Source organism: Juglans regia, chromosome 10, assembly GCF_001411555.2.
Source record: "Juglans regia cultivar Chandler chromosome 10, Walnut 2.0, whole genome shotgun sequence".
Lineage (NCBI taxonomy): Eukaryota > Viridiplantae > Streptophyta > Magnoliopsida > Fagales > Juglandaceae > Juglans > Juglans regia.
The window spans coordinates 36,959,955-36,981,711 of NC_049910.1; the positions used below are offsets into that span (position 1 = coordinate 36,959,955).

Consider the following 21,757-nt stretch of genomic DNA (forward strand, 5'->3'; position numbering starts at 1 on the left):
TTTAGTTAATCCCAAAAAACTGGTATCAGAGCACCAGACTCTGTGGAAGATCTTCGTTCTTGAGAGATGGCTTTGGTGAAGTTTGATTTAGAGAAGTTTGATAGTCAAAACGGTTTCAGCATGTGGCGTATCAAAATGAGAGCCTTGTTATTAGGGTTGTAAGAGTATCAATCCGGACTGGACCGATAGTCTTATTGGTTAGTCTCGAGATGTGTTTTTTTTTACCGGACTGAACCAAGACCAATCGAATATATATAATTAAATATTATATATATAATATATTATTTTATATAGTAGTTGTACAAGTTAATTTTGTAATTTTCATCAGGAATCACCATTGACCATATATACAATGAAATTATTTAATATTCATTAACCATATATAAAATGTTAAATATATCACTTAATTTAATTCTGCTAATTTAATTAATTTTTTGTAGTAATTTTATGTCAAAAAAAGAAAAAAGCATTCTTGGATCGACTGAACCGATAATTAATGGTTCGGTCTGGCAAAAATCATGGATCGAAATTTTTAGTCTATGAACCCCCTGACCGTACTTGACCGATTACATCCCTACTTGTTACAATAACAAGGGTTGGCAAAAGTCTTGGAGGAGAAGGTGTCGAATGAACCTTCTACATCAATAAAGGAAAATGAAGAAAAAATGCATAGTACGATTTTGTTATCTCTTTCTGATGGATTTTTGTGCGAAGTGGCTAATGAAGAGACCATCGTGGGTCTTTAGAGGAAATTAGAGAATTTGTATTAAGAAGAAATCACTCATTGATCATTTGTATCTAAAGCAATGGTGTTACACTCACTGAATGAAAGAATGCACTCCTATGTCCGATCATCTAGATGAGTTTAACAAAATTATTATGGATCTAAGGAACATTGATATTATACTTGATGAGGGAGATCATGTTTAAATTTTGTTGTGTTCGTTGCCTATGTCATTTTATAACTTTGTGAACTCGATGTTGTATGGTAGAGATACCTTCTTCTTGGCAGAGGAAAAATCTGCTTTAAATTTTAAAGAGTTGAGAATAAAATTGGGTGTACAAGGTACAGATAATCAAGCCAATAGCTTGTTTGTGACATGTTCCTCTGGTGGAAGAGGTTCGGATCAGGGTGGAAGTAATTCCAGTGGCAGCTCTAGATTGTAAGAAAATTAATTAGACAAGTCTAAGAGATGTGCAGAGAAAAGATAAAATTGATTGTAAGAAAAAGTTGACTCTTGATGTAAAAACTCGATGGAACAAAACTTACATGATGTCGGAGGCGGCTGAGAGATTTGAGAGGGCTTTCAAGCGGATGGAGAGTGAGTACTATAATTTCCTCTCGTATTTTAATGATGGACACATGAGACCTCCTAAAGCTGAGGAGTGAGAGACGATGCGGGTTTTTATAAAAAAAAATTTAATATTTTATGATGCCACGACAAGATTTTCTGGGTCTTTATATGTCACGGTCAATACCAATTTTTTGGTGATTTGTATGTTCGAAAAAGAGTTGATTAGACTGAGTGAGAGTGATAATAGCTATTTGATAAATAGTGTCATAAGCATGAGAATGAAATATGAATAAGTATCGGGGTTTATTAGATAGGATGAACTTGTTGATGTTGATTGCAGTTATGTTTGATCCACATAGTAAGTTAGGGTTTCTTACTTTCCACCTGAAGAAAATTCATGATGAGACTCGTGCTAAAGAGTTGGTGTCAAGCGTGAGACAGTTATTAGCAAACTTGTACATGGAGTATCATGCTACATTCGGTTCTACCTCGACTAGCCGAGAGCATGATCCCCTTTCGACATCTGCAATCATAAAAGATGGTGAAGACAATCTTGAGTAACAATTGTTTTATGAGTGGTATTAAGCATTTTTCGCCACTGGATCTACAGTTGCCAAATTAGAGGTGGACTGGTATTTATCAAACGGTTGTGAGGCACTGAGTCCATCTTCTAACTTGTTGATTTGGTGAAAAATTAATGATCCTAACTATTCTTTACTTGCGAGGCTTGCACAAGACTTGTTGGTCATGCCTATTTCTACGGTTACATCAGAGTCAGTATTTAGTATGGGAGGTCGTGTAGTTGATCATTTTTGGAGTTCATTGGCTCCGAGAACCGTTGAGGCGCATATTTATGCTCAAAATTGGTTGCGACATATGTCAACACCAATTGATATCCGAAAGTCCATGGATAATGTGGAGAGCTTTGTAATAGAATCTGGTAATGTTTTCCTCATTCAATATTCATTTACTTTTATAAATTAATGTTAGTCTTTTTCATTATTTAAATTCGATGTTTTAATCTTATTAATATTTCTATATAAAGTTTGGAGTACAATCATGCGTCACAACTATTGAAGATCAAGAATCATTGCAATTTATTTATCTTATATTTTTTAGTTGCAATGTTGCTTTAGACAATTTGTTTTTATTTGTAATGTGTATTAAACATCTAGTGGAGTTTTTTTTTTTATACGTTATCTAGTAATTAGTATAGTAGTATATACTTAGTAGTTACTTACTAGTTCATTACTATTTTACTATTGTTAATTAATTTTTTTCAACCTAAGACTAACATTACAAATGACATTAAAATTAAAATGAATTGAAATATTTAAAATGGATTTTAAAAACTCAGCAAATTAAAATTTTAAATCAACTAAAAAAAAGTCTAAAAAGATCTTGAATTGAGCCAAAAAAAATGTTGAATTGGGCCAAAAAAAGGGCCTAAAGAAGTGGCTCAAACCGGCCGATTTCACCTCTCTATGTCGGTCTATTTTGGCCGATTTTTCCAGTGAAAAAATACCGGTTGGTTGGTTTTGGTTTTGGGCTAAAATTGAATTGATCGGTTCATCCCTACTACTTATAATCCATATACCACACATTTGGTAAGGAAAAAAATAAAAATAAAAAAATTATGTTTGGTGTGTGGTGTGAGGATGATGAGTAGAATGTTTCATGAATATATGAAATGCCTCAAGAATCACACGGTTTCTCCAACACTTTTTCAACATAAAAATGGATTACTATATTTATATTAATCTAATTAGTAGGAGATGCTGTCACTTAAACTTGTCATTGTGCTTGATTAATTATACTATTTGCCATATATAGTACCAGATCACCCATTTTATTTTTTGCCAGTTGCCACGATGTCTGATCCTCATAACTTGGACAATTGGAAATTTAGAAATGTCATGTTCATGCCACTTAAACGTGACCAAGTGTATGACATGAGCTATTTATTTCCTAGCTAGATAGTTTATAATAATAGTAATAACGGCCAAATTGATATATGGTAAACCATGCAGAGCCCACGACTCCATATAAATATATATATATATATATATATATAGTTTATTATAATAATAACCAATTAAGCAATTAAGTTGTGTTTCTACATTTTAAATGATCACAAGAATGTTAGACTAAAAACAATTCTCTAATGCAGAATAACACTTTAGAAACAAGAATTGAAAAGTTTTAATGCCAAGAATAATACCTCTAGCTATTGATGTTATTCACTGTGCTTGCTACGTTTCTCTCTGTGTTTGTCACTTCCAAACTCTTATCCACTCTATTTAGATGGTGTAATACCGAAGGGAATTGATTGAGTGAGTCTGGAGACCAAACACTGTATTTATAGCCGAAGCCTCCATCAAGCTTCGGTGTTTACGTGTCCCACGTGATCCTATTTTCATAGGATCAGTTATGAACATGATGGAAGAGTGATAGACTACTTAAATGACTCTTAAGTGATAGACTCTTTCTCACGAACATCTTCGTGAGAAACTAAGAAACGGTCAACATTCTCCCACTTGGTCCACACTCCAAATCTAAGATTTCATTTTAAACTCATCGATAATCTTCATTTAAGTAATAAATACATGAATCATGGCGATAGGTCCTCTAATGACGAGTATTACCTTTCATGTATTACTATGTATTTATTCTTTAAACATTATAATTTATGTGGGAACAATTTCTTAATAAATAAACCCTATGTTTATTCTTGGTCCAATACAGATGAATTTTCTCAAAAATAAATTAAGGTGCACATTAATATGAGAAAAAAATATCAAAATGATTAAGACATTCATTAAAGATAACATTGTTCATATAATGAAAAACTACATAATGGAATCAAGTCTCATATTTACTACATGATCCTTGAATTTCAACGGTGGCATGCCCTTAGTCAAAGGATCAGTGATCATTAGTTCAGTGCTTACGTGCTCAATGACCACTTTATTTTCTTTAACACGTTTCCTTATGGCTAAATATTTAATGTCAATGTGTTTACTCCGACTCCCACTTTTGTTGTTTTTAGCCATAAAAACAGCAGCTGAATTGTCGCAATACATTCTCAATGGCCTAGAGATTGAATCCATAATTCTAAGCCCAGAAATGAAACTCTTAAGCCATACACCATGTGAAGTAGCCTCAAAACAAGAGACGAACTCGGCTTCCATAGTGGAAGTGGCAATCAAAGTCTGATTGGCACTCCTCCATGATATAGCTCCACCAGCCATAAAAAATATGTATCCTGATGTTGATTTGCGTGAATCAATACAGCCAGCAAAGTCAGAATCTGAGTAGCCAATTACTTCCAGATTGTCCGTTCGTCTATACATAAGCATGTATTATTTGGTTCCTTGAAGGTACCTTATTACTTTTTTTGCAGCTCTCTAGTGGTCTAAACCTGGATCACTCTAATATCATCCCAACATTCCCATAGCAAATGCAATGTCAGGTCTTGTACAGACCTGAGCATACATTAGGCTTCCGACAGCAGAAGCATATGGAATGTTCTTCATTTGTTCCATTTCAAGGTCGTTCTTTGGGCATTGGTTCAAATTGAACCTATCACCCTTCACAATGGGGGCTACACTTGGTGAACAATCCTTCATCCGGTATCTCTCTAAAACTTTATTAATATAGGTTTTCTAAGACAGACCCAAGATACCTCGAAATCTGTTTATATGGATCTTAATGCCAATGACATAAGATGTCTCACCCATATCCTTCATATCAAAATTTCTAGAGATGAATTGTTTCACCTCATGCAGCAAACATTTATCATTGGTTGCTAGCAAAATGTCATCCACATATAAAACAAGAAAACAGATTTTACTCCCACTAACCTTCTGGTATATACATTGATCCATAACGTTTTCTATAAAACCGAATGAAGAAATTACATTATGAAATTTCAAATACCATTGGCAGGATGCTTGTTTTAAACCGTATATGAATTTCTTGAGCTTGCAAACCAATTGCTCACCATCACTAGAGGGGAATCCTTCAAGCTGTTTCATGTAAACCTCATCATCTAGATCTCCATTGAGAAATGTTGTTTTCACATCCATTTGTTGCAACTCTAAGTCAAAATGAGCTACTAATGCCAAAATAACACGCGTGGAATCTTTCTTAGATACGGGAGAGAAAGTCTCTGTGTAATCGATTCCTTCTTTATGAGTGAATCCCTTAGCAACGAGTCTTGCCTTGTATCTCTCAATGTTGCCCAATGAGTCTTTTTTAGTTTTAAAGACCCATTTACATCCAATGGCTTTTACACCATTAGGCAACTCAACAAGATCCCAGATTTCATTACTTTTCATAGAATTTATCTCTTCCTTCATGGCATTATACCATAATTCTAATTATTTGCAACTCATGGCTTGTGAAAAGAACTCGGGATCATTTTCGGCTCCAATATTATAGTCAGATTCTTGCAGATACACAACATAATCACTAGGAATTGCTGATCTCCTTGCTCTAACAAATCTTCTTAATGTTGCACCATCATCTTCTTGAGAAGTATGTGGTTCAACTTATTGTTCAAAGTTGTTGGCAACTCTTGAACTACTTGATCTACTGGAGTGTCGTCAGCAGTTTGTGAAACATCAATGATTGGTTGTTCAACATTGTACTTGAGGGGTGTTGTAAACAATAACGAATCTATCACTTGAGGTGGAAGGTTGAGATTCTGAATGATCATTCTCAGAAACTATGTTCCTGGTTTGATCGCTCCCACTGATCAAGTCATTTTCAAGAAACTTTACATTTCTTGATTCCACAATCCTAGTACTGTGAGATGGATAATAAAATCTATAACCCTTAGACCTTTCAGCATATCCAATTAAATACCCACTAATGGTCCTTGGGTCTAGTTTCTTCTCTTGTGGATTATAAATTCTCACCTTAAACGGGCATTCCCAAACGCGCATATGTCGCAAATTCGGTTTCCAACCTTTCCATAATTCAAATGACGTTTTAGGAACATCTTTGGTTGGATCTCGGTTTAATATATACACTATTGTCTTAAGTGTTTCAGCCCACACTGATTTAGGAAAATTGAAACTACTAAGCATACTCTGCACTATGTCCAACAATGTTCGATTTCTTCTTTCTGCTACCCCATTCTGGTCCCGTGAACCAGGCATGGTGTATTGGGCAACAATCCCATGCTCTTGAAGAAACTTTGCAAATGGCCCAAATGCTTGTCCATTCTGTGTGTATCTACTATAATATTCTCCACCCCTATCTGATCTCACGATCTTAATTTGCTTACTGCATTATTTCTCTACTTCAGCCTTAAAGATTTTAAAGACATTTAATGCTTCGTTTTAGCTATGAAGCATGTAGAGATACATATATCGTGAGTAATCATCTATAAAAGAGATGAAGTATTTCTAACCATGTGAGTCCATGTCTGGACTACATATATCAGTATGTATGATTTTTAATATGTCTGAACTCCTATTGGCACTTTTCTTTGACTTGTTGGTCTGCTTTCCCTTTATGCAGTCCACACAAGTCTCAAAATCAGTAAAATCCAGAGTATTAAGTACCCCTTTATTTGCTAATCTTTTAATTCTATCTATGGAGATATGACATAATCTCCGGTGTCATAATTTAGAGGAATCCTCATTAATAACATATCTTTTAGTGCCAGTGTGAACATACATTGAATCATAAGTGGTATTGTTTTATAAATTAATGCAGTAAAGACCATCAGACAAAATACCATTCCCAACACAATCAGATTTATAAAATAAACTGAATGATGAATTTGAAAAATTAAAAGAATATTCAAAAGGTACTAGTCTTGAAACTGAAATCAAGTTTCTAGAAAAACTTGGAACATAAAAGATCTTTTCCAACTTTAAAACAAAACCACTAGATAAAATTAAATAGCAAGTTTCAACAGCTTCCACATGCGACCCCATCTTATTTCCTGATAAGATGCTTCGCTCACTTCCCACTGGCTTCCTTAGGTTTTGCAAACCCTGCAAGGAATTTGAAATGTGGATTGTTGATCCAGAATCAATCCACCATGTGTTAATATTGACATTAACCATATTAGATTCATAACAAACAAGTGAGGTTAGATTACCTTTGTCTACAAGCCACTTCTGGAATTTGGCGCATTCCTTCTTCATGTGTTCCTTCTTTTTATAGAAGAAACACTTTGAATCTTTCTTAATATCACATTGGGGAGGTATTTTACCTTTTCCTTTCAGTTTGGCTTGAGATTTGCCCTTTCATGCGTTGCCAGCATTGCACTTTCACCCTGTTCCATTATCAGTCTCCCTTCCTCTTGAACACACATGGTCATGAGTTCATTAATTGATCATTTATCCTTATGTGTGTTGTATGAGATTTTGAAGGGTCCATATTGATGCGGGAGGGTGTTCAGGATGTAGTGCACCAGGAAAGACTCTGATATTTCAACCTCGAGTTTCTTCAATTGAGCCACATTGTCCTTCATTTGCATGATGTGCTCACGCACAGCTTTTACACTGATGAGCCTTAGGGATGAGAACTTCATGATTAGGGTGCTTGCTAGTGCCTTGTCTGAAGTGACAAATTGTTCATCAATGGCGTTTAGCAAGTCTCGGGCCTTTTCATGTTGATCGATAGAACCACGAATACCAACTGAAATTCTAGTCTTAATGAACATCATGCTAAGGCGATTAGATCGCTCCCATTGCTCATAAAGTGCGATGGCTGCTGCATTGCTAGTATCAGTGAGTGCTGGTGGTTCGTCTTTCCTAATAGCATAATCTATGTTCATCCACCCTAAATGAAGAAGAATTCTCTCCTTCCAGATCTTATAGTTATCTCCCTTAAGTTCAGGGATATCATAACGAATATCAGAGAAATTTGCAGATTGTGTAACTGCATATATATTACATGTTTACGTTAAAATTAAGGTCTAAATAAATATTCATGTTTTACCAATGTAAATCATGCTTTAAAAATTGAATCTAATGACATAAAATTACTTGTGGGCTAAATTTTTAATTCAAGTAGATCCAATTAATCTATATGATAGAATTTTATCAAATTATTTACTTAATTCATAATCCTAAAAGGTATATTATGATTTGATGTATATTCTATTTTAAAATTTTATAATAAAACTATCAAATTATTTACTTAATTCATAATTCCTGTGGGTAATTTATGAATAACTTGATATTTTATCCTAATTAATAATATAAATATAATAAAAATTCATGTGGGAAAAAATTTATTATATTTAAGTATAATTAATTACAATTAATGTCTAATATTCTTTATGTGATCCTAATCAATCATAATAATTTTACTTAATTAAAGATGTTGTGGCTATTCTCTAATTAACATAAAAATTATATGGATCATTAGACATTTAAATTGCATAAGACTAGCTTAATATTATGAATTACATAATTTTAACTAATAGTCACATGTTATAATTATGCACAAAATATTCATAATATAAGCATAAATATTGCACAATCAAAACTATAATATTATGCATAACATTTAATTTCATGCTTTAAACTATATATTCATAAAAAATTGCATGTATAAAGCAAAATTAATCAATTCATGCAAACTAAATATGAGCATGATAAACAAATTTATACTACAATTATCCAAATTGCATATAATTAATTTAAACAAAAAATTATAAGCACAAAGGGCATAGGCCCAAAAACTCACTTTTCAAGCCATCTAAAAAGTGGAAAAAATATATATATAAAGATTTTTTTTAACTGTACCATATAAACGACGTGTCATTTTTCTTATTGTTTAAAGAAAAAAACCAGCCATGTAAACGACATATCGTTTTTATTAAACTTATAAACAACGTGTCGTTTACTTCGTTATACTGAATGAAGGCTGCCAACTAAGCGACATGTCGTTTTCCACAATACTGAAAACTACATATCGTTTATCTTCGTACTTGATAAATGGCATCCGAAGAAAATAACATGTCGTTTTCATCAAATTGAAAACGACGTGTCGTTTATCATTATACGGGATACAAACTCCTGAGGTAAACGACATGTTGTTTTCATCAAATTAAAAACGCCGTGTCGTTTAGCATTACCGAATGAAACAATTCACTGCTTAAACAACGTGTCGTTTTCATCAAACCAAAAATGACATGTCGTTTATCAAGACTGAAGGATCAACTCCCTCCCTAAACGACGTGTCGTTTTCAATAAGGCTGAAAACGACATGTCATTTGGTCATCTTCAACCTTCAGATAGCACGCATATTTCAGATTTTTTAGCGATTTTCACGTCAAAAAACAAGTTTTTAATCACATAAAGTTTAGAAAAACTATTTCTTTATGATTTCTAAACTTCTTTCAAATAAAAAACGTCCAAAAAATAAAATTCAAAATTTTTTTTTTTAAATTTCAGCCAAAAAATAGAGAGGAACTGAGTTTTGATTTTAAACACCAAGGCAGAGGTTTTTATGGCTCTGATACCAACTGTTAGACTAAAAATAATTCTCTAATGCGGAATAACACTTTAGAAACAAGAATTGAAAGGTTTTAATGCCAAGAATAATACCTCTAGCCATTGATGCTATTCACTATGTTTGCTGTGTTTCTCTCTGTGTTTGGCACTTCCAAACTCTTCTCCACTCTATTTAGATGGTGTAATACCGAAGAAAATTGAGTGAGTGAGTCTGGGGACCAAACACTGTATTTATAGCCGAAACCTCCATCAAACTTCGGTGTTTACGTGTCCCACGTGATCCTATTTTCATGGGATCAATTATGAACTTGATGGAAGAGTAATAGACCACTTAAATGACTCTTAAGTGATAAACTCCTTCTCACTAACGTATCCGTGAGAAACTGAGCAACGGTCAACAGAGAATCCTCCAATGATCCTTGTAAAGACAACATAATGGGCACTAGTTGAACACTTTTAGGTAACAAACAATATTAATGACATGACAAGGCTATATCTAAAATTGAATTTAATTAAGAGAAAAAATATTTGCAGTTTTAGAGTGTATAGTTTTCGTGTATTTCATTTGAAAAAAGTGGGTAAATATGAGAGTTACATGAAAAAATTATTTTTTTAATGGTGCTGCTACTTTCTTTTAAAGGGAGTACGTGATGATTTTACACTCAAAAACTATATATAACATTATCCTATGATTAAATTGTTGTTAATAATATTTTGTTTTTACCATATGAATTATATAATCCAAAGTGGGTCACACAACCAATTCATAACAATGAAATAATCACTAATAAGGGGCTAAATACTTAATTTACAGAAGGTAAAAAGAATTTATTTTTATAAGATTTTTTTGAAAAAAAGAAAAATAAAAATGAAGGCCGGCCCCGCAAGAGTGTGCATGTAGTTTTGCCCATGGCCTCTACTTCACAATTCACATGCACCAAAGTGCGAAGGTCTGTTCACTTAATTGTCTTAATTCACAAATGTAATGATTGTAGCACTTGCACTTGGTTCATGAATCATGTAAGAAAATTGTAATGAACTTTGCTTAACTTATACGTACGGATTATATATATAATATATATATGTTCTAAATAATTAATGTGACAAAGAAAACAAGTTGGTGAGAATGCACGTGTTGTTGTCTGTCTTGTGTGCTACGTACTATATAAATATATATATATATATATATATATATATATATAAAAGAAATTATAGTTGTAGTTGTAAGTATGTAAGAGTCGTATAATTATTTTTAAAAAAATAAATAAATACATGATTCATATAAAAAAAATTAATTTTTTAATAATAGACTATACTTTTTTTTTAAAATAATTATACGATACTTATACAATCTATAACTATATATAACATTACTATATATATATATATATATATATATATTAAGAGATCAGAAAACAAAAGTAGTATTTAGAAGGTGGTCAATGTTTTAGGTAGGTTCGTGGGTAGCTAAGAAGCTTTTTTTTTTCGATGAGAAGGGTAGCTAACAAGTTAAATTAAAGGGACACCGTGAAAATTGTCAAAGATGGTCTCAATCATACATCGCATGATCAGTGATCCAAAAATGATTCATGATTGCCTCCATTAGCGGATTGGGGTTGTTTTCCACTCTACTTTTATCAGCCTAAAAATATCATTCACGGACAACATCATAAACTACCTACCTACCTCTGCCGGAGGTTTCGATGCTTATCTAAAACCAACCATTATGAATTCTGTTATATATAATTATTTTTATATTTTTTTATATATTTTATTAATATAATTAATCAAAATAATTATTTTATAATAAAAAAATAGTACAACCAATCATATTAATATAGTGTATAAAAAGTATGTAAAAATAACTACACATAGAATTTTTTAAAAAAATTATGAAGTTAAAAGAGAAGTAAAATATAATTTTTAAATATAATTTTTATTTTAAAATTTAAAAAAAATTGAATTGTTTTTCATATTTTATTTAGAAGTTTAAAAAATTTGTAATGATTAGATAACTGATTGATAAAAAAAATTAAAAAATTGAAATTGAAATATGTTTATTTTTTAATGCTATTTAGATATTAAAATGAGATAAAATAAAATGAGATAAGATGATTTGAAATGAGATAAGTAGATTATAACAGTTTGATTTTAAACTAGAATATCAATGATATAGATTTTTCTAATTTTTTTTTTCATACAAAAATGTAGGGAAAAAAAAAAGGAAAAAGGAAATAGTAATTAATATGCTACTTTTTACTAAAGATCCAAATTAAATGTTTTCGATTCTCTTTAATTTCATATTTAAAGAAAAGAGAAAAACATGATATAAATGTTTACGTTCCTGATTTCTTGTGAGTTCCCGAATGTCTTGACTTCTAAGTTCTTACCGCAATGGGACCCACATCCCGGCGGTCGGCCCAGTTTCTTGTATTAGCCGGCCCACCACCCAATGCCCAAAAAGCGAAGGAGAAATAATATATAGGTTAAAAAAAACAAAAAACCAATGAAGATTTTAATAATCAATGGACTTAAATCCTATAAATCCCCTGTGCTCTTCTCATTGTTTGTTTGCTGTGCACTCGTACGTGGAAGGGCACAAGAGCAGCCAGCTCACTACAATTTCAGGATAATAATTTTGTGGGCCCAATAGAGGATTTCGCACCTAACTTAATCAATTTCTCGCCATTATTTTTATTTATTAGTATAGGATATTCGAGAATGGGCACTGCTATGGGTCCCGAATTCGGGACCCATTTTGTGTCCCGAATAGACATTTTATTTTTTTTGTTTTTTTGTTTTTTTTTATGTATTTTTTTAATCATCATAAATATATTTAAAAAAAATAAAAAAATCATAATTTCATTAAAAATTATTTTTTTAATCATTCAGTTAAAAAAAAAAAAAAAAAAACATTCGGGACACACTTTGGGTCCAAAGCATTTCCCTTCGAGAATAGGACAATCTTAGGATTCCTGCTATTCCGTTGGACTTTCTTCCTTCTTCTCCTTCTAGTGAGTAAGAGTGTGTTTGTTTAATAATATTGTAAGTTTTTTACTTTTCTAAAAAATATTTAAAGTGTTAAAAAAATGATGTGAAAAAAATTTTAAAAAAACAAAACTATGTTTTTTCACATCATTTTTAACACTTTTAATAAATATTTTTAAAAATAACAAAATTTACAATATTATTAAACAACACATTCTTACTCACTAAGTAAAAAAAAAAAAAACTAAAGACAAAAAAACAAAAAAAAATCAAAATGGAGCGGAAGGTCCAGCAGGATCCCAAGCATTTTCCTTCGAGAATAAAGTCACTCTTAATTAATTTTAGAGTAATGCTACATACAATCGTGGAGTGCGTAAATGCTGTGCAATCGCCGTGATGTAAAGTTAATTTATTTTCATGTGTGTCTCATATTTATTCATTTTTTCAAAACGATTGCACGGCGCTTGCACATTCACGACTGCAAATATAATTTCTCTTAATTTTAAGAGTGTACAAACTTTTGAAAAAAAATTTCTTTAGAGGGTGCTACTGCATCGAGTGTGACCATCAACAATTCCACCGATTATTGATAGTTACTACTTATTAACTTAGATTTTACTCTTTAATATGCATAATTATTAATTTTTAGGAGGAAGACAAGTTTTAGAGCTGAAAATTTGAGAAATAGTAAGTTCGCTCGATTGTCGCTCAAGCAAAACTCAAACCATGAGTTTGCTCAAGGTGTGCTCGATAGTGGGCTCGAGCAAAGGTCAACCTGTGAATTCGCTTGAATTTCGTGCGACATTGAGTTTTAATGAGACACAAATCCCGATGTTTGCTCGAGTCACGCTCAACATATCGCTTAAGCCAATATTAATAAATATAAAATAATTTTATTGTACATAGATTATTCATGCTTACAAAAAAATTATCTAATTATTTTAATTAAATGTAAATAGTAGAGTATGTATGAATGCATGATGTATTAACTATTTATATATAATAATATAAATTATTACATGATTTATGATTTATTATTAAATAATAGCATATATTATTTTATATTTTATATGGTTGATTATAATAAATTATATGAAAATTATATCATTAACTTATATAATTTCTATATAAAAATAATATATTAAATTATTAAAAATATTTTTAAGAAACATATATAAGATTTTGGTCCAATTTGTTCATGTCCAGTCTAAAATTTGTAGATCCAAGACTGGACCAAATATTATCAATCCATATATTTTGGGATCAAGACCGACCGGTCCATAATTCGGTCAGGTCGATTTTGCCGATCCAGACTGAGTTACTTACAGCCATAATTAAAACCTTAAAATTGGGATGAGCACTTAGCACTCAAACAAGCAATTATAACTTCTAGTGATCAAACTCCTATGAAGTTTTTACAAAGCATGTATGATATGTAAAAGCTAGGGGTGTAAATTTAAACCGGGAAACCGGAAAACCGGACCGGACCGGACCGAACCGGACCGGTTGGTCCGGTTTTGAACCGGTCCGGTCCGGAACCGGTTCCTATTTTATGAAAACCGGCCGGTTCCGGTCCGGTTCCGGTTCCGTAGTTTTTGGGACCGGACCGGACCGAACCGGACCGGTTGGAAAAAAAAATATAAAAATTAATTTATATATTATACAAAATATTTATATATATAATATATAATTATATGTTAAATTTTTATATATAATATATATAATTATATATCATATATGAAAAAATTTTATATTATAATTTATAAATAATAACATAAAATGTTAATCTTAAATATGAACATTTGTAATTTATTTGATCATATGTTATTAATATAATTATATATAAGATAATGTTGTTATAATTTATAAAATAAAAGTTTAATCTTAAAGATAAAAATTTAATTGATCATATGCTTTAAGCATAATATATATATTAAATTTTTAATAATATTTTATAATAAGAATTAACACTTTATTATATGTTTTTTACATTTAAAAAAAACCGGAAAACCGGACCGGACCGGAAAACCGGTAAAACCGGAAGTACCGGTTTAGGAGGGTAATCGGGGCGTAATCGGTTTTGAAAAATACAAAACCGGTACATACCGGTTCGGTCCTAGATTTTGTCCAAAACCGGACCGGACCGGACCGGTTACACCCCTAGTAAAAGCTTTCCAATTTCAATATTTACCGCCGGATCAATATTTATGAAAAGAAACTTTAAAATAAAAAAAATGTTTTTTAAAAAAAAAAAATTACCTCAGGCTTTGACTCAGAAACAGACACATTTGTTTTTATCATCATTTTAATTGTATATCTTATTATTGTACAATGACAATTAATCTAAAAAAATAATTGAACTTTTCATCTAAAATATATCATTTATCAATCACACTTTGTGAATTATTTGAAATAAACTTTTAAATTAACAGTTAAATAGACATCAGCCTTAAACATGATAAAATATCAGCCTTAGACATGATAAAATATAGTAGGAAAAATGGCATTTTCCAGCTATTAGCTTCTTCGCCCCATTTTATTTTATTTTATTTTTATTTTTTAAGACCTCTCTCTTTTATGATTTTATCATCCATGCTATTTCCTTTATTAGTATTTTTTCTTTTCTATTTCTCTATTTTTTCCTCCCCAGAACAATTCAGCTATTCACTTTTCTACGTGTTTTGGAAGGATCAGCCTGAGTTTTATATAAATTAGATTTGTTATTCATTATCTTTATATATCACATATTTTTTTTATTTTTTTTAAATTAATTAAATTTTTCTATTTATCATCTATATAATACATATTTAATAAAAAAAATATAATTTAATAGATAAAGATGATGAATAGAATTTTTCTATATTAATTTTTGTATTTTCTCATCCTTTTCTTCGCTTTCCTTCTACGTGTCTCTACTAGTGCTTTTGAATATCCAACCTTGTTTTTTTTCTTTCCAAACCCTATTTGCCAAAAACAAAACAAAAATAAAAACGATATTTTTTCTCTCTAATTTGGGTTCAACAGAGTAGAAAATTTCAAGCTTTTTTCAGCACCAAAAGGGACTTTCATCATTCATGGCCATGATAGATGCAATGTTTGGGTGACAATTTCTTGTGCCTGACTCTTCTTTCTTCCAATTTAATATGAAACCCACATATTTGAAGAGAACCCAAAATTTCCATCCTCTCCCTATCCAATTTCAATCTCTCAGGCTCCTAAAATAGACCAGTTCATGGTTTCGATCTCGTGGGGTTTGCTTATTTGACAAGGTCCTCTCGAAGCCACCACCTCTCTCTGTTTCTCTTTCTCTGTTTACATCTTTTCCCCCCCTTTCTTGATCTATCACTAAAACCCGAACAAATGTATGGAACACAAAGTAAGAGAGACATTGCCTTTGAACTTCAATCTCAAATTCCAATCTTGAGGCCCAGCATCCATGCCAGGAGGGCACACCTAGTTGTAAAGTTCCAAGATCTCTATGGTTTCACAGTAGAGGGGAATGTGGATGATGTCAATGTGTTGAATGAGTTGAGAGAGAAGGTGAGGCAGCAGGGCAGAATTTGGTGGGCATTGGAGGCCAGCAAAGGAGCCAATTGGTACTTGCTGCCTTCTATCTCCGAAGGCCAATCCCTCAAGGCTTCACTTAAGTTATCAGCTTTGGCAAACGCCGTAACTCTAAAGAGGCTCATCAGGAAGGGAATTCCGCCGGTACTCCGGCCCAAGGTGTGGTTTTCTCTTTCTGGGGCGGCTAAGAAGAAATCCACGGTGCCGGAGAGCTATTACAATGACTTGACCAAGGCGGTCGAGGGGAAGGTCACCCCGGCGACGAGACAGATTGATCATGTGAGTAAATTGGGCTTTTGTTCATTGCAATTGATCATTGTGGCAAGCGGTAGGATTGGTTATTGGATTTTCTGAATGATGAATGTAGATTGCAGATTTAATGCATATATTGGAATCCCATCTTGTGTGGTCATGTTCTTTTTGTAGGACAAGTAGTTTGCAGTCAATCTAGTACTATATATGTAGATGCAGAATCATCACTTTTAGTTTGAGGCTATTTGGTGATCTTAGAGAATAGTTGGGAAGTCTTACTTTGTTGCACTTTGTTGAAACAAATGTATTGCAAGATTTTCCTTCATCTTCTGCTGTAATGTTGGTAAATACATCTCCTGCCATAAAATCTCTTGTTAGGTCATTTGATTGTATGAATCACCAAACTGCGAAGATATAGTTGCTGCATTCGGCAATATTTGACTGTTACGATAATAACTTTTGGTGTCATTTGTCTTGTTCGAGCCAAGATCATGAAGTAATGCTCTAGCAGAACTAATTGGGGTATTTGATTGTTAGAATTTAGGAATTTTTAGAAAGATTTTGGCTATTTGAAAACTTTATTTTGTGCCTGCAAGATTTAGAAGCCTTATCTCTAGAATCAAAGATGGTGTGTGGATGAGAATCTGTTTCTATATAGGTGCAAAATTTTGCTATAACCTTAAAATGGAGAAAAAATAAGTACAGAAAAAAAAAAAATGGTATTTTTGCCTGCTCTTAAATTTAAGTGCTTTTGGAGCCATTGTTGCGTTTTGATAATTGGTTTTGGACTTTTGGCGTTTCTTTCTTTATTTCTTTCTTCTGAGTGAACGTTGTTCTGACCTTCTTATTTCTTTCTATCTAATCTAGAAGCAATTGCTTCTTGCCCATAATCTCAACTCATCGACTTTGAGGAGCACCATCAAGACTAAAAAGTTTTCAATGTCTAGAATGTCGTGATTTTGAAGCATCTTATTTAATGTTTCTCATCAACCAGCCTTTTAGTGGTGTTTGAGTACCATGACCGAGGAATTGAGATCGTTGGCTGTAAATTTCTATACATCCAAAGTTCTTTTTTTACTTGTCCAAAAAAAAAAAAATTTCTATACATCCGAAGTTTTTTTCTGTGCTTAATTTTTCTCCTGTTGATATTTATATTCAAGGTTGACGCAATTGGGTTTCCCTCAATACAAATGTAAAAGCATACTTTCCAAGGTTTTATGCCATGTTTATATTACCGCTTAATATCTTTTGCTGTTTGTACTTTATATACGTGCAGGACCTACCACGAACTTTCCCTGGTCACCCATGGTTGGACACTCCAGAGGGTCATGCTGCTCTCCGCCGCGTTCTTGTAGGATATTCTTTCCGTGATTCTGATGTTGGTTATTGTCAGGTGGGTTTGCTCTCTCCTAGACCTGTGCAGAAACATCTTTGTGTCAGTCTTGAGTTTGTGTATGTTTAACGATAGAGTAATGATACACACACAACACTTTTCACAATACATGATGTAAAATGAGGGTATTTTTGTAAAGTGGTGTTACTTTGATATGGTATTTTACAATAATCCCCCTCATTTTAAAACATGATTGTGAAATATGTTGTGAAAAGTATTGTGTTTATCATTTTTCTTAACGATATGATGTATCGCACAATTGTCATTGAGTGTTGGGTCAAACATGATATCTCACAAACTAATGTTATTCTAAGGTAACCCCCATGTTATGGAGTTTCAACTTTTGAATAAACTTGTTCCTTAATCATTGCATCTACAACATACATGTTTATCTAGTAAATTTAGCCTCTGAAAAATCATAGTATGTCAGTATAGATATCAACTTTGATTCTTTGCACGTCCCTTCTAGTTTTTCCCCATTACTGTACCTTTAATATGTACTATTTCAATTTGGTGTATTTGGAATGAGAGGAATGGGTGCTATTTTGAGAATAGAGAACGATCAGTGGACGGGATTAGAGCTTTCTTTTTTCATACTTTGCTGCTTTGGGATTTGGTTATTGTATTGGATGGGAATAGTCTTAATGATATTTGTAATGTTTTTCAAGGTAAACTCTACCTAGGGGCTTCTCATGTATACTCCCTGTGTACTTGGGCTTTGCCTATTTCTATGAATAAAACTTCTTGATTACCTATAATTTTTTTTCAGGGTTAGCTTGTAATTAGGTCTCTTTATGTACACTTCCTGTGTATTTAGGCTATGCCTAATTATGTTTATTAATAAATTTCTTATAAAAAAATGTGCTATTTCAACTTGTTCAACCACAATTACCATTTGCTCGTGAAAAAAATACAATTGCCCACTTTTTTTAATCAGACTCTACACATCCATTTATGAATGAGGTATATTATGCAATGAACCGATTCTGACAATTGTATCCATCTTGCCGCATTGCTTCTTAATCATGACCTCTTATAACCCTTGCTTTTACTGGACAGCATGATTGCTTTTGTCTGACCATATTATGAAGATGTAATAATCACAATATACCTCGTGCAACCATCTTACTTTCCTCTAATTGCTTTGGCTAGTATTTGATTGTCTTGTATAGATAACTGAGATCTGGAGCATCAAAACTGTTTCTCTTGGGTGTGCATTAGTAATCAACTTTGACACAAAAACTAATTTAAGTCCTTTGAGATAATTGCATATATTTGATATCTGCTCAAGAAAAATTCTACTTTGTATTTAATATTTTGCGTTATTTTTGGTTCAGGGCTTAAATTATGTTGCAGCATTACTATTGCTTGTAATGAAAACAGAAGAAGATGCATTTTGGATGTTGGCTGTCCTTTTGGAAAATGTATTAGTTCATGATTGCTATACAAACAACTTATCAGGATGCCATGTTGAACAAAGAGTTTTCAAAGATCTACTTTCTAAAAAGTGCCCAAGGTACTTTGCTTTTGATAACTTAGCTGATATGTCCTTTATTTTCTTGTCAATACGTTCTAAAATTGGAAAATAACATTTCAGGATAGCCACTCATATGGAAGCTTTGGATTTTGATGTCTCACTTGTTGCGACAGAGTGGTTTCTATGCCTCTTTTCTAAGAGCTTGCCTTCAGAGGTTAGAAAATGCTCTCTCTCTCTCTCTCTCTCTCTCATGAGCGCACAAACTAATATATGCCATAGTACAAAAAAAAGTTAATACAGTTTAGCTTGTTTCTATAACTAACTAGTAAGAATTCTTCTGCTGGATTCCTTTTCCAGACAACTCTGCGGGTGTGGGATGTCCTGTTTTATGAGGGGGCAAAGGTTCTATTCCATGTGGCAATGGCAATCTTTAAGGTACTGCTGCTTTGACTTTTACACACTTTGCGATGCCTATTTAAGCTTTCTCTGTTACTTACCGTTGGTTCTTACGATTATACCTCAAACATCAGACATCACTACGAATTAGGTTGTTGAAGTTATGATTTGCTAATGCAGATGAGAGAGGAGGAGTTGCTTCTAACCTATCATGTTGGTGATGTGATTAACATATTGCAGAGAACCACTCATCACCTCTTTGATCCTGAGGAATTACTTACGGTAAAAAAATTATTTTTTAACTACTTCCTCTTTTGAGTTTTTATATGTTTTGTAATTTGCCATAGAGATATGGAAGGGGAAACATGAAAGTGCATGCAAGTGGAATCCTTTCAGCTTGTTCTTTGCATAGCAGTTGTAGGCACTGGTCAACAAATTGGAATGAACAATTACTCTTTTCTTTTTTGGGTAAGTTGGAACAAAATTCTAGACTAAATTAGGGAGTAGAGCAAAACAGAATGAAGACTGGTAAATCAATGATTCAGCATCACTTGCAAAAATTCAGTGAACTTACTAAAGATGGAATGTGCACACATTTGGTGAACTTTTTTTTTTTTATCAGTAAAAAGTAGTTATCATTAAATATGAATGAAGATAGGCATAGCCTATGTACACAGGAAGTATACAATAGAAAACACCTAAATACATTCTTAATAAACTAAGTTATGGCTAAGAACTCCTGTACACTAATTCCATTAAGAACAATAGCTGAAAACCATAAAAGTAAAGTGTGCAGAAAAAAATTCTGTAGCTCCTCCTTAGTTCGCTCCTTATCTTCAAAACAACGTGCATTCCTTTCCATCCAAATACACCACATTATGCATAACGGGATCATTTCCCAAGCTGCTGCTACCTGATACATTTGGTGAACTTAATTCAGTGAACACGGTGAAAGAAGCTTTAAAAACTTTTCTTTGGTGTGCCCACTCCTGCTTTGCATGTTGCCCTAAATCATATTAGCTATGTTGCTCTGTGGTATGAATCACTTATTTCTTTGTATCTTTTGACTCATCAATTTGAAGATTTTATCAAGTTGGCTAAATAAATCCTAATAAAACTCTTTTTAATTTGACCTTGCAGGTGGCGTTTGATAAGATTGGTTCTATGACAACCAATACAATATCTAAGCAAAGGAAAAAGCAAGAACCAGCAGTCATGGCAGAGATTGATCAAAGATTAAGACGGCTAAACTCCATCAAATTGGATGATAAATAAGGAGTGCTGTTTATCAAAGTGTAATGTGTGAGTCATATGCCCCTCTAGGGAAGGATCGAAATGATGCCCTTCTTTTTCCATTCCTCTCAAGGGAAGGATCAAGCATAGAGAGTGGCGGTTGATTTTCAATGTTGTAAGTGACAAATGTAAATTTCAAACTGTTACATTATATACAGTTAATGACATCAAAATTCAGGGCATTGTTTAATCTTCTCCTGCCCTGTAAGTTATGCCTTTCTGTTTTATTGGTGCTTGACTGTAATTGTTACTTGAATTAAACTTAATTTTCTCCCAAAAAGTTATTTGATTGTCCTTTAATTTGTCAAGAGGCAGTTCGGATGCCCCATGTCCAAATCTCTTGACCGTGGTGGCATTGCTTTTGATTTCATCCTAAGATTAGTCTGATGAGGCAGACGGGTGAAAGACGCAACCAACACATTAATTGCAGGTGGTGCTTGCTACAGGCAATAGGCAAGGACCTCCAAATTGTTGAAGCAACTCATGTTACCAAGACTGTTACCTAGTTTCTTTCTTTCTACATCAAGTAATTTGAATCTCGTCGAGTGTGTAAATTTATCACCACAAGCAGAAAGGAAAGAAGAAGAAAAACTTGGAAAGTACACTCTTCTTT

At 32.7% G+C, this 21,757-nt stretch overlaps 1 protein-coding gene across 2 annotated transcripts; it reads left to right on the forward strand.

Annotated features, from left to right (window-relative positions):
• The first annotated feature begins 15,724 nt into the window (after nt 1–15,724).
• On the forward strand, nt 15,725–21,438 carry LOC109004710 (growth hormone-regulated TBC protein 1-like). 2 transcript variants are annotated; one of them, XM_035694637.1, is made up of 7 exons: nt 15,725–16,612; nt 17,862–17,978; nt 19,316–19,494; nt 19,576–19,669; nt 19,813–19,890; nt 20,032–20,133; nt 20,199–20,366. In XM_035694637.1, exons 1-7 carry the CDS (start codon nt 16,130–16,132, stop codon nt 20,349–20,351), a joined length of 1,206 nt encoding a protein of 401 aa, XP_035550530.1. In that variant the 5' UTR covers nt 15,725–16,129; the 3' UTR covers nt 20,352–20,366. The 2 variants fall into 2 exon arrangements, with proteins under 2 accessions (XP_035550530.1, XP_018838882.1); XM_018983337.2 differs by lacking the exon at nt 20,199–20,366 and adding an exon at nt 20,992–21,438 and having other exon boundaries at nt 15,727–16,612.
• The last annotated feature ends 319 nt before the right edge of the window (nt 21,439–21,757 follow it).

Bases quoted from the DNA above. Each gene is read 5' to 3' on its own strand.
- LOC109004710 (XM_035694637.1), top strand. From the start codon at position 16,130: ATGTATGGAACACAAAGTAAGAGAGACATTGCCTTTGAACTTCAATCT. The intron at 17,979-19,315 runs GTGGGTTTGCTC...TTTTTGGTTCAG, and splicing joins CTGATGTTGGTTATTGTCAG to GGCTTAAATTATGTTGCAGC. The intron at 19,670-19,812 runs GTTAGAAAATGC...TTCCTTTTCCAG, and splicing joins CTAAGAGCTTGCCTTCAGAG to ACAACTCTGCGGGTGTGGGA.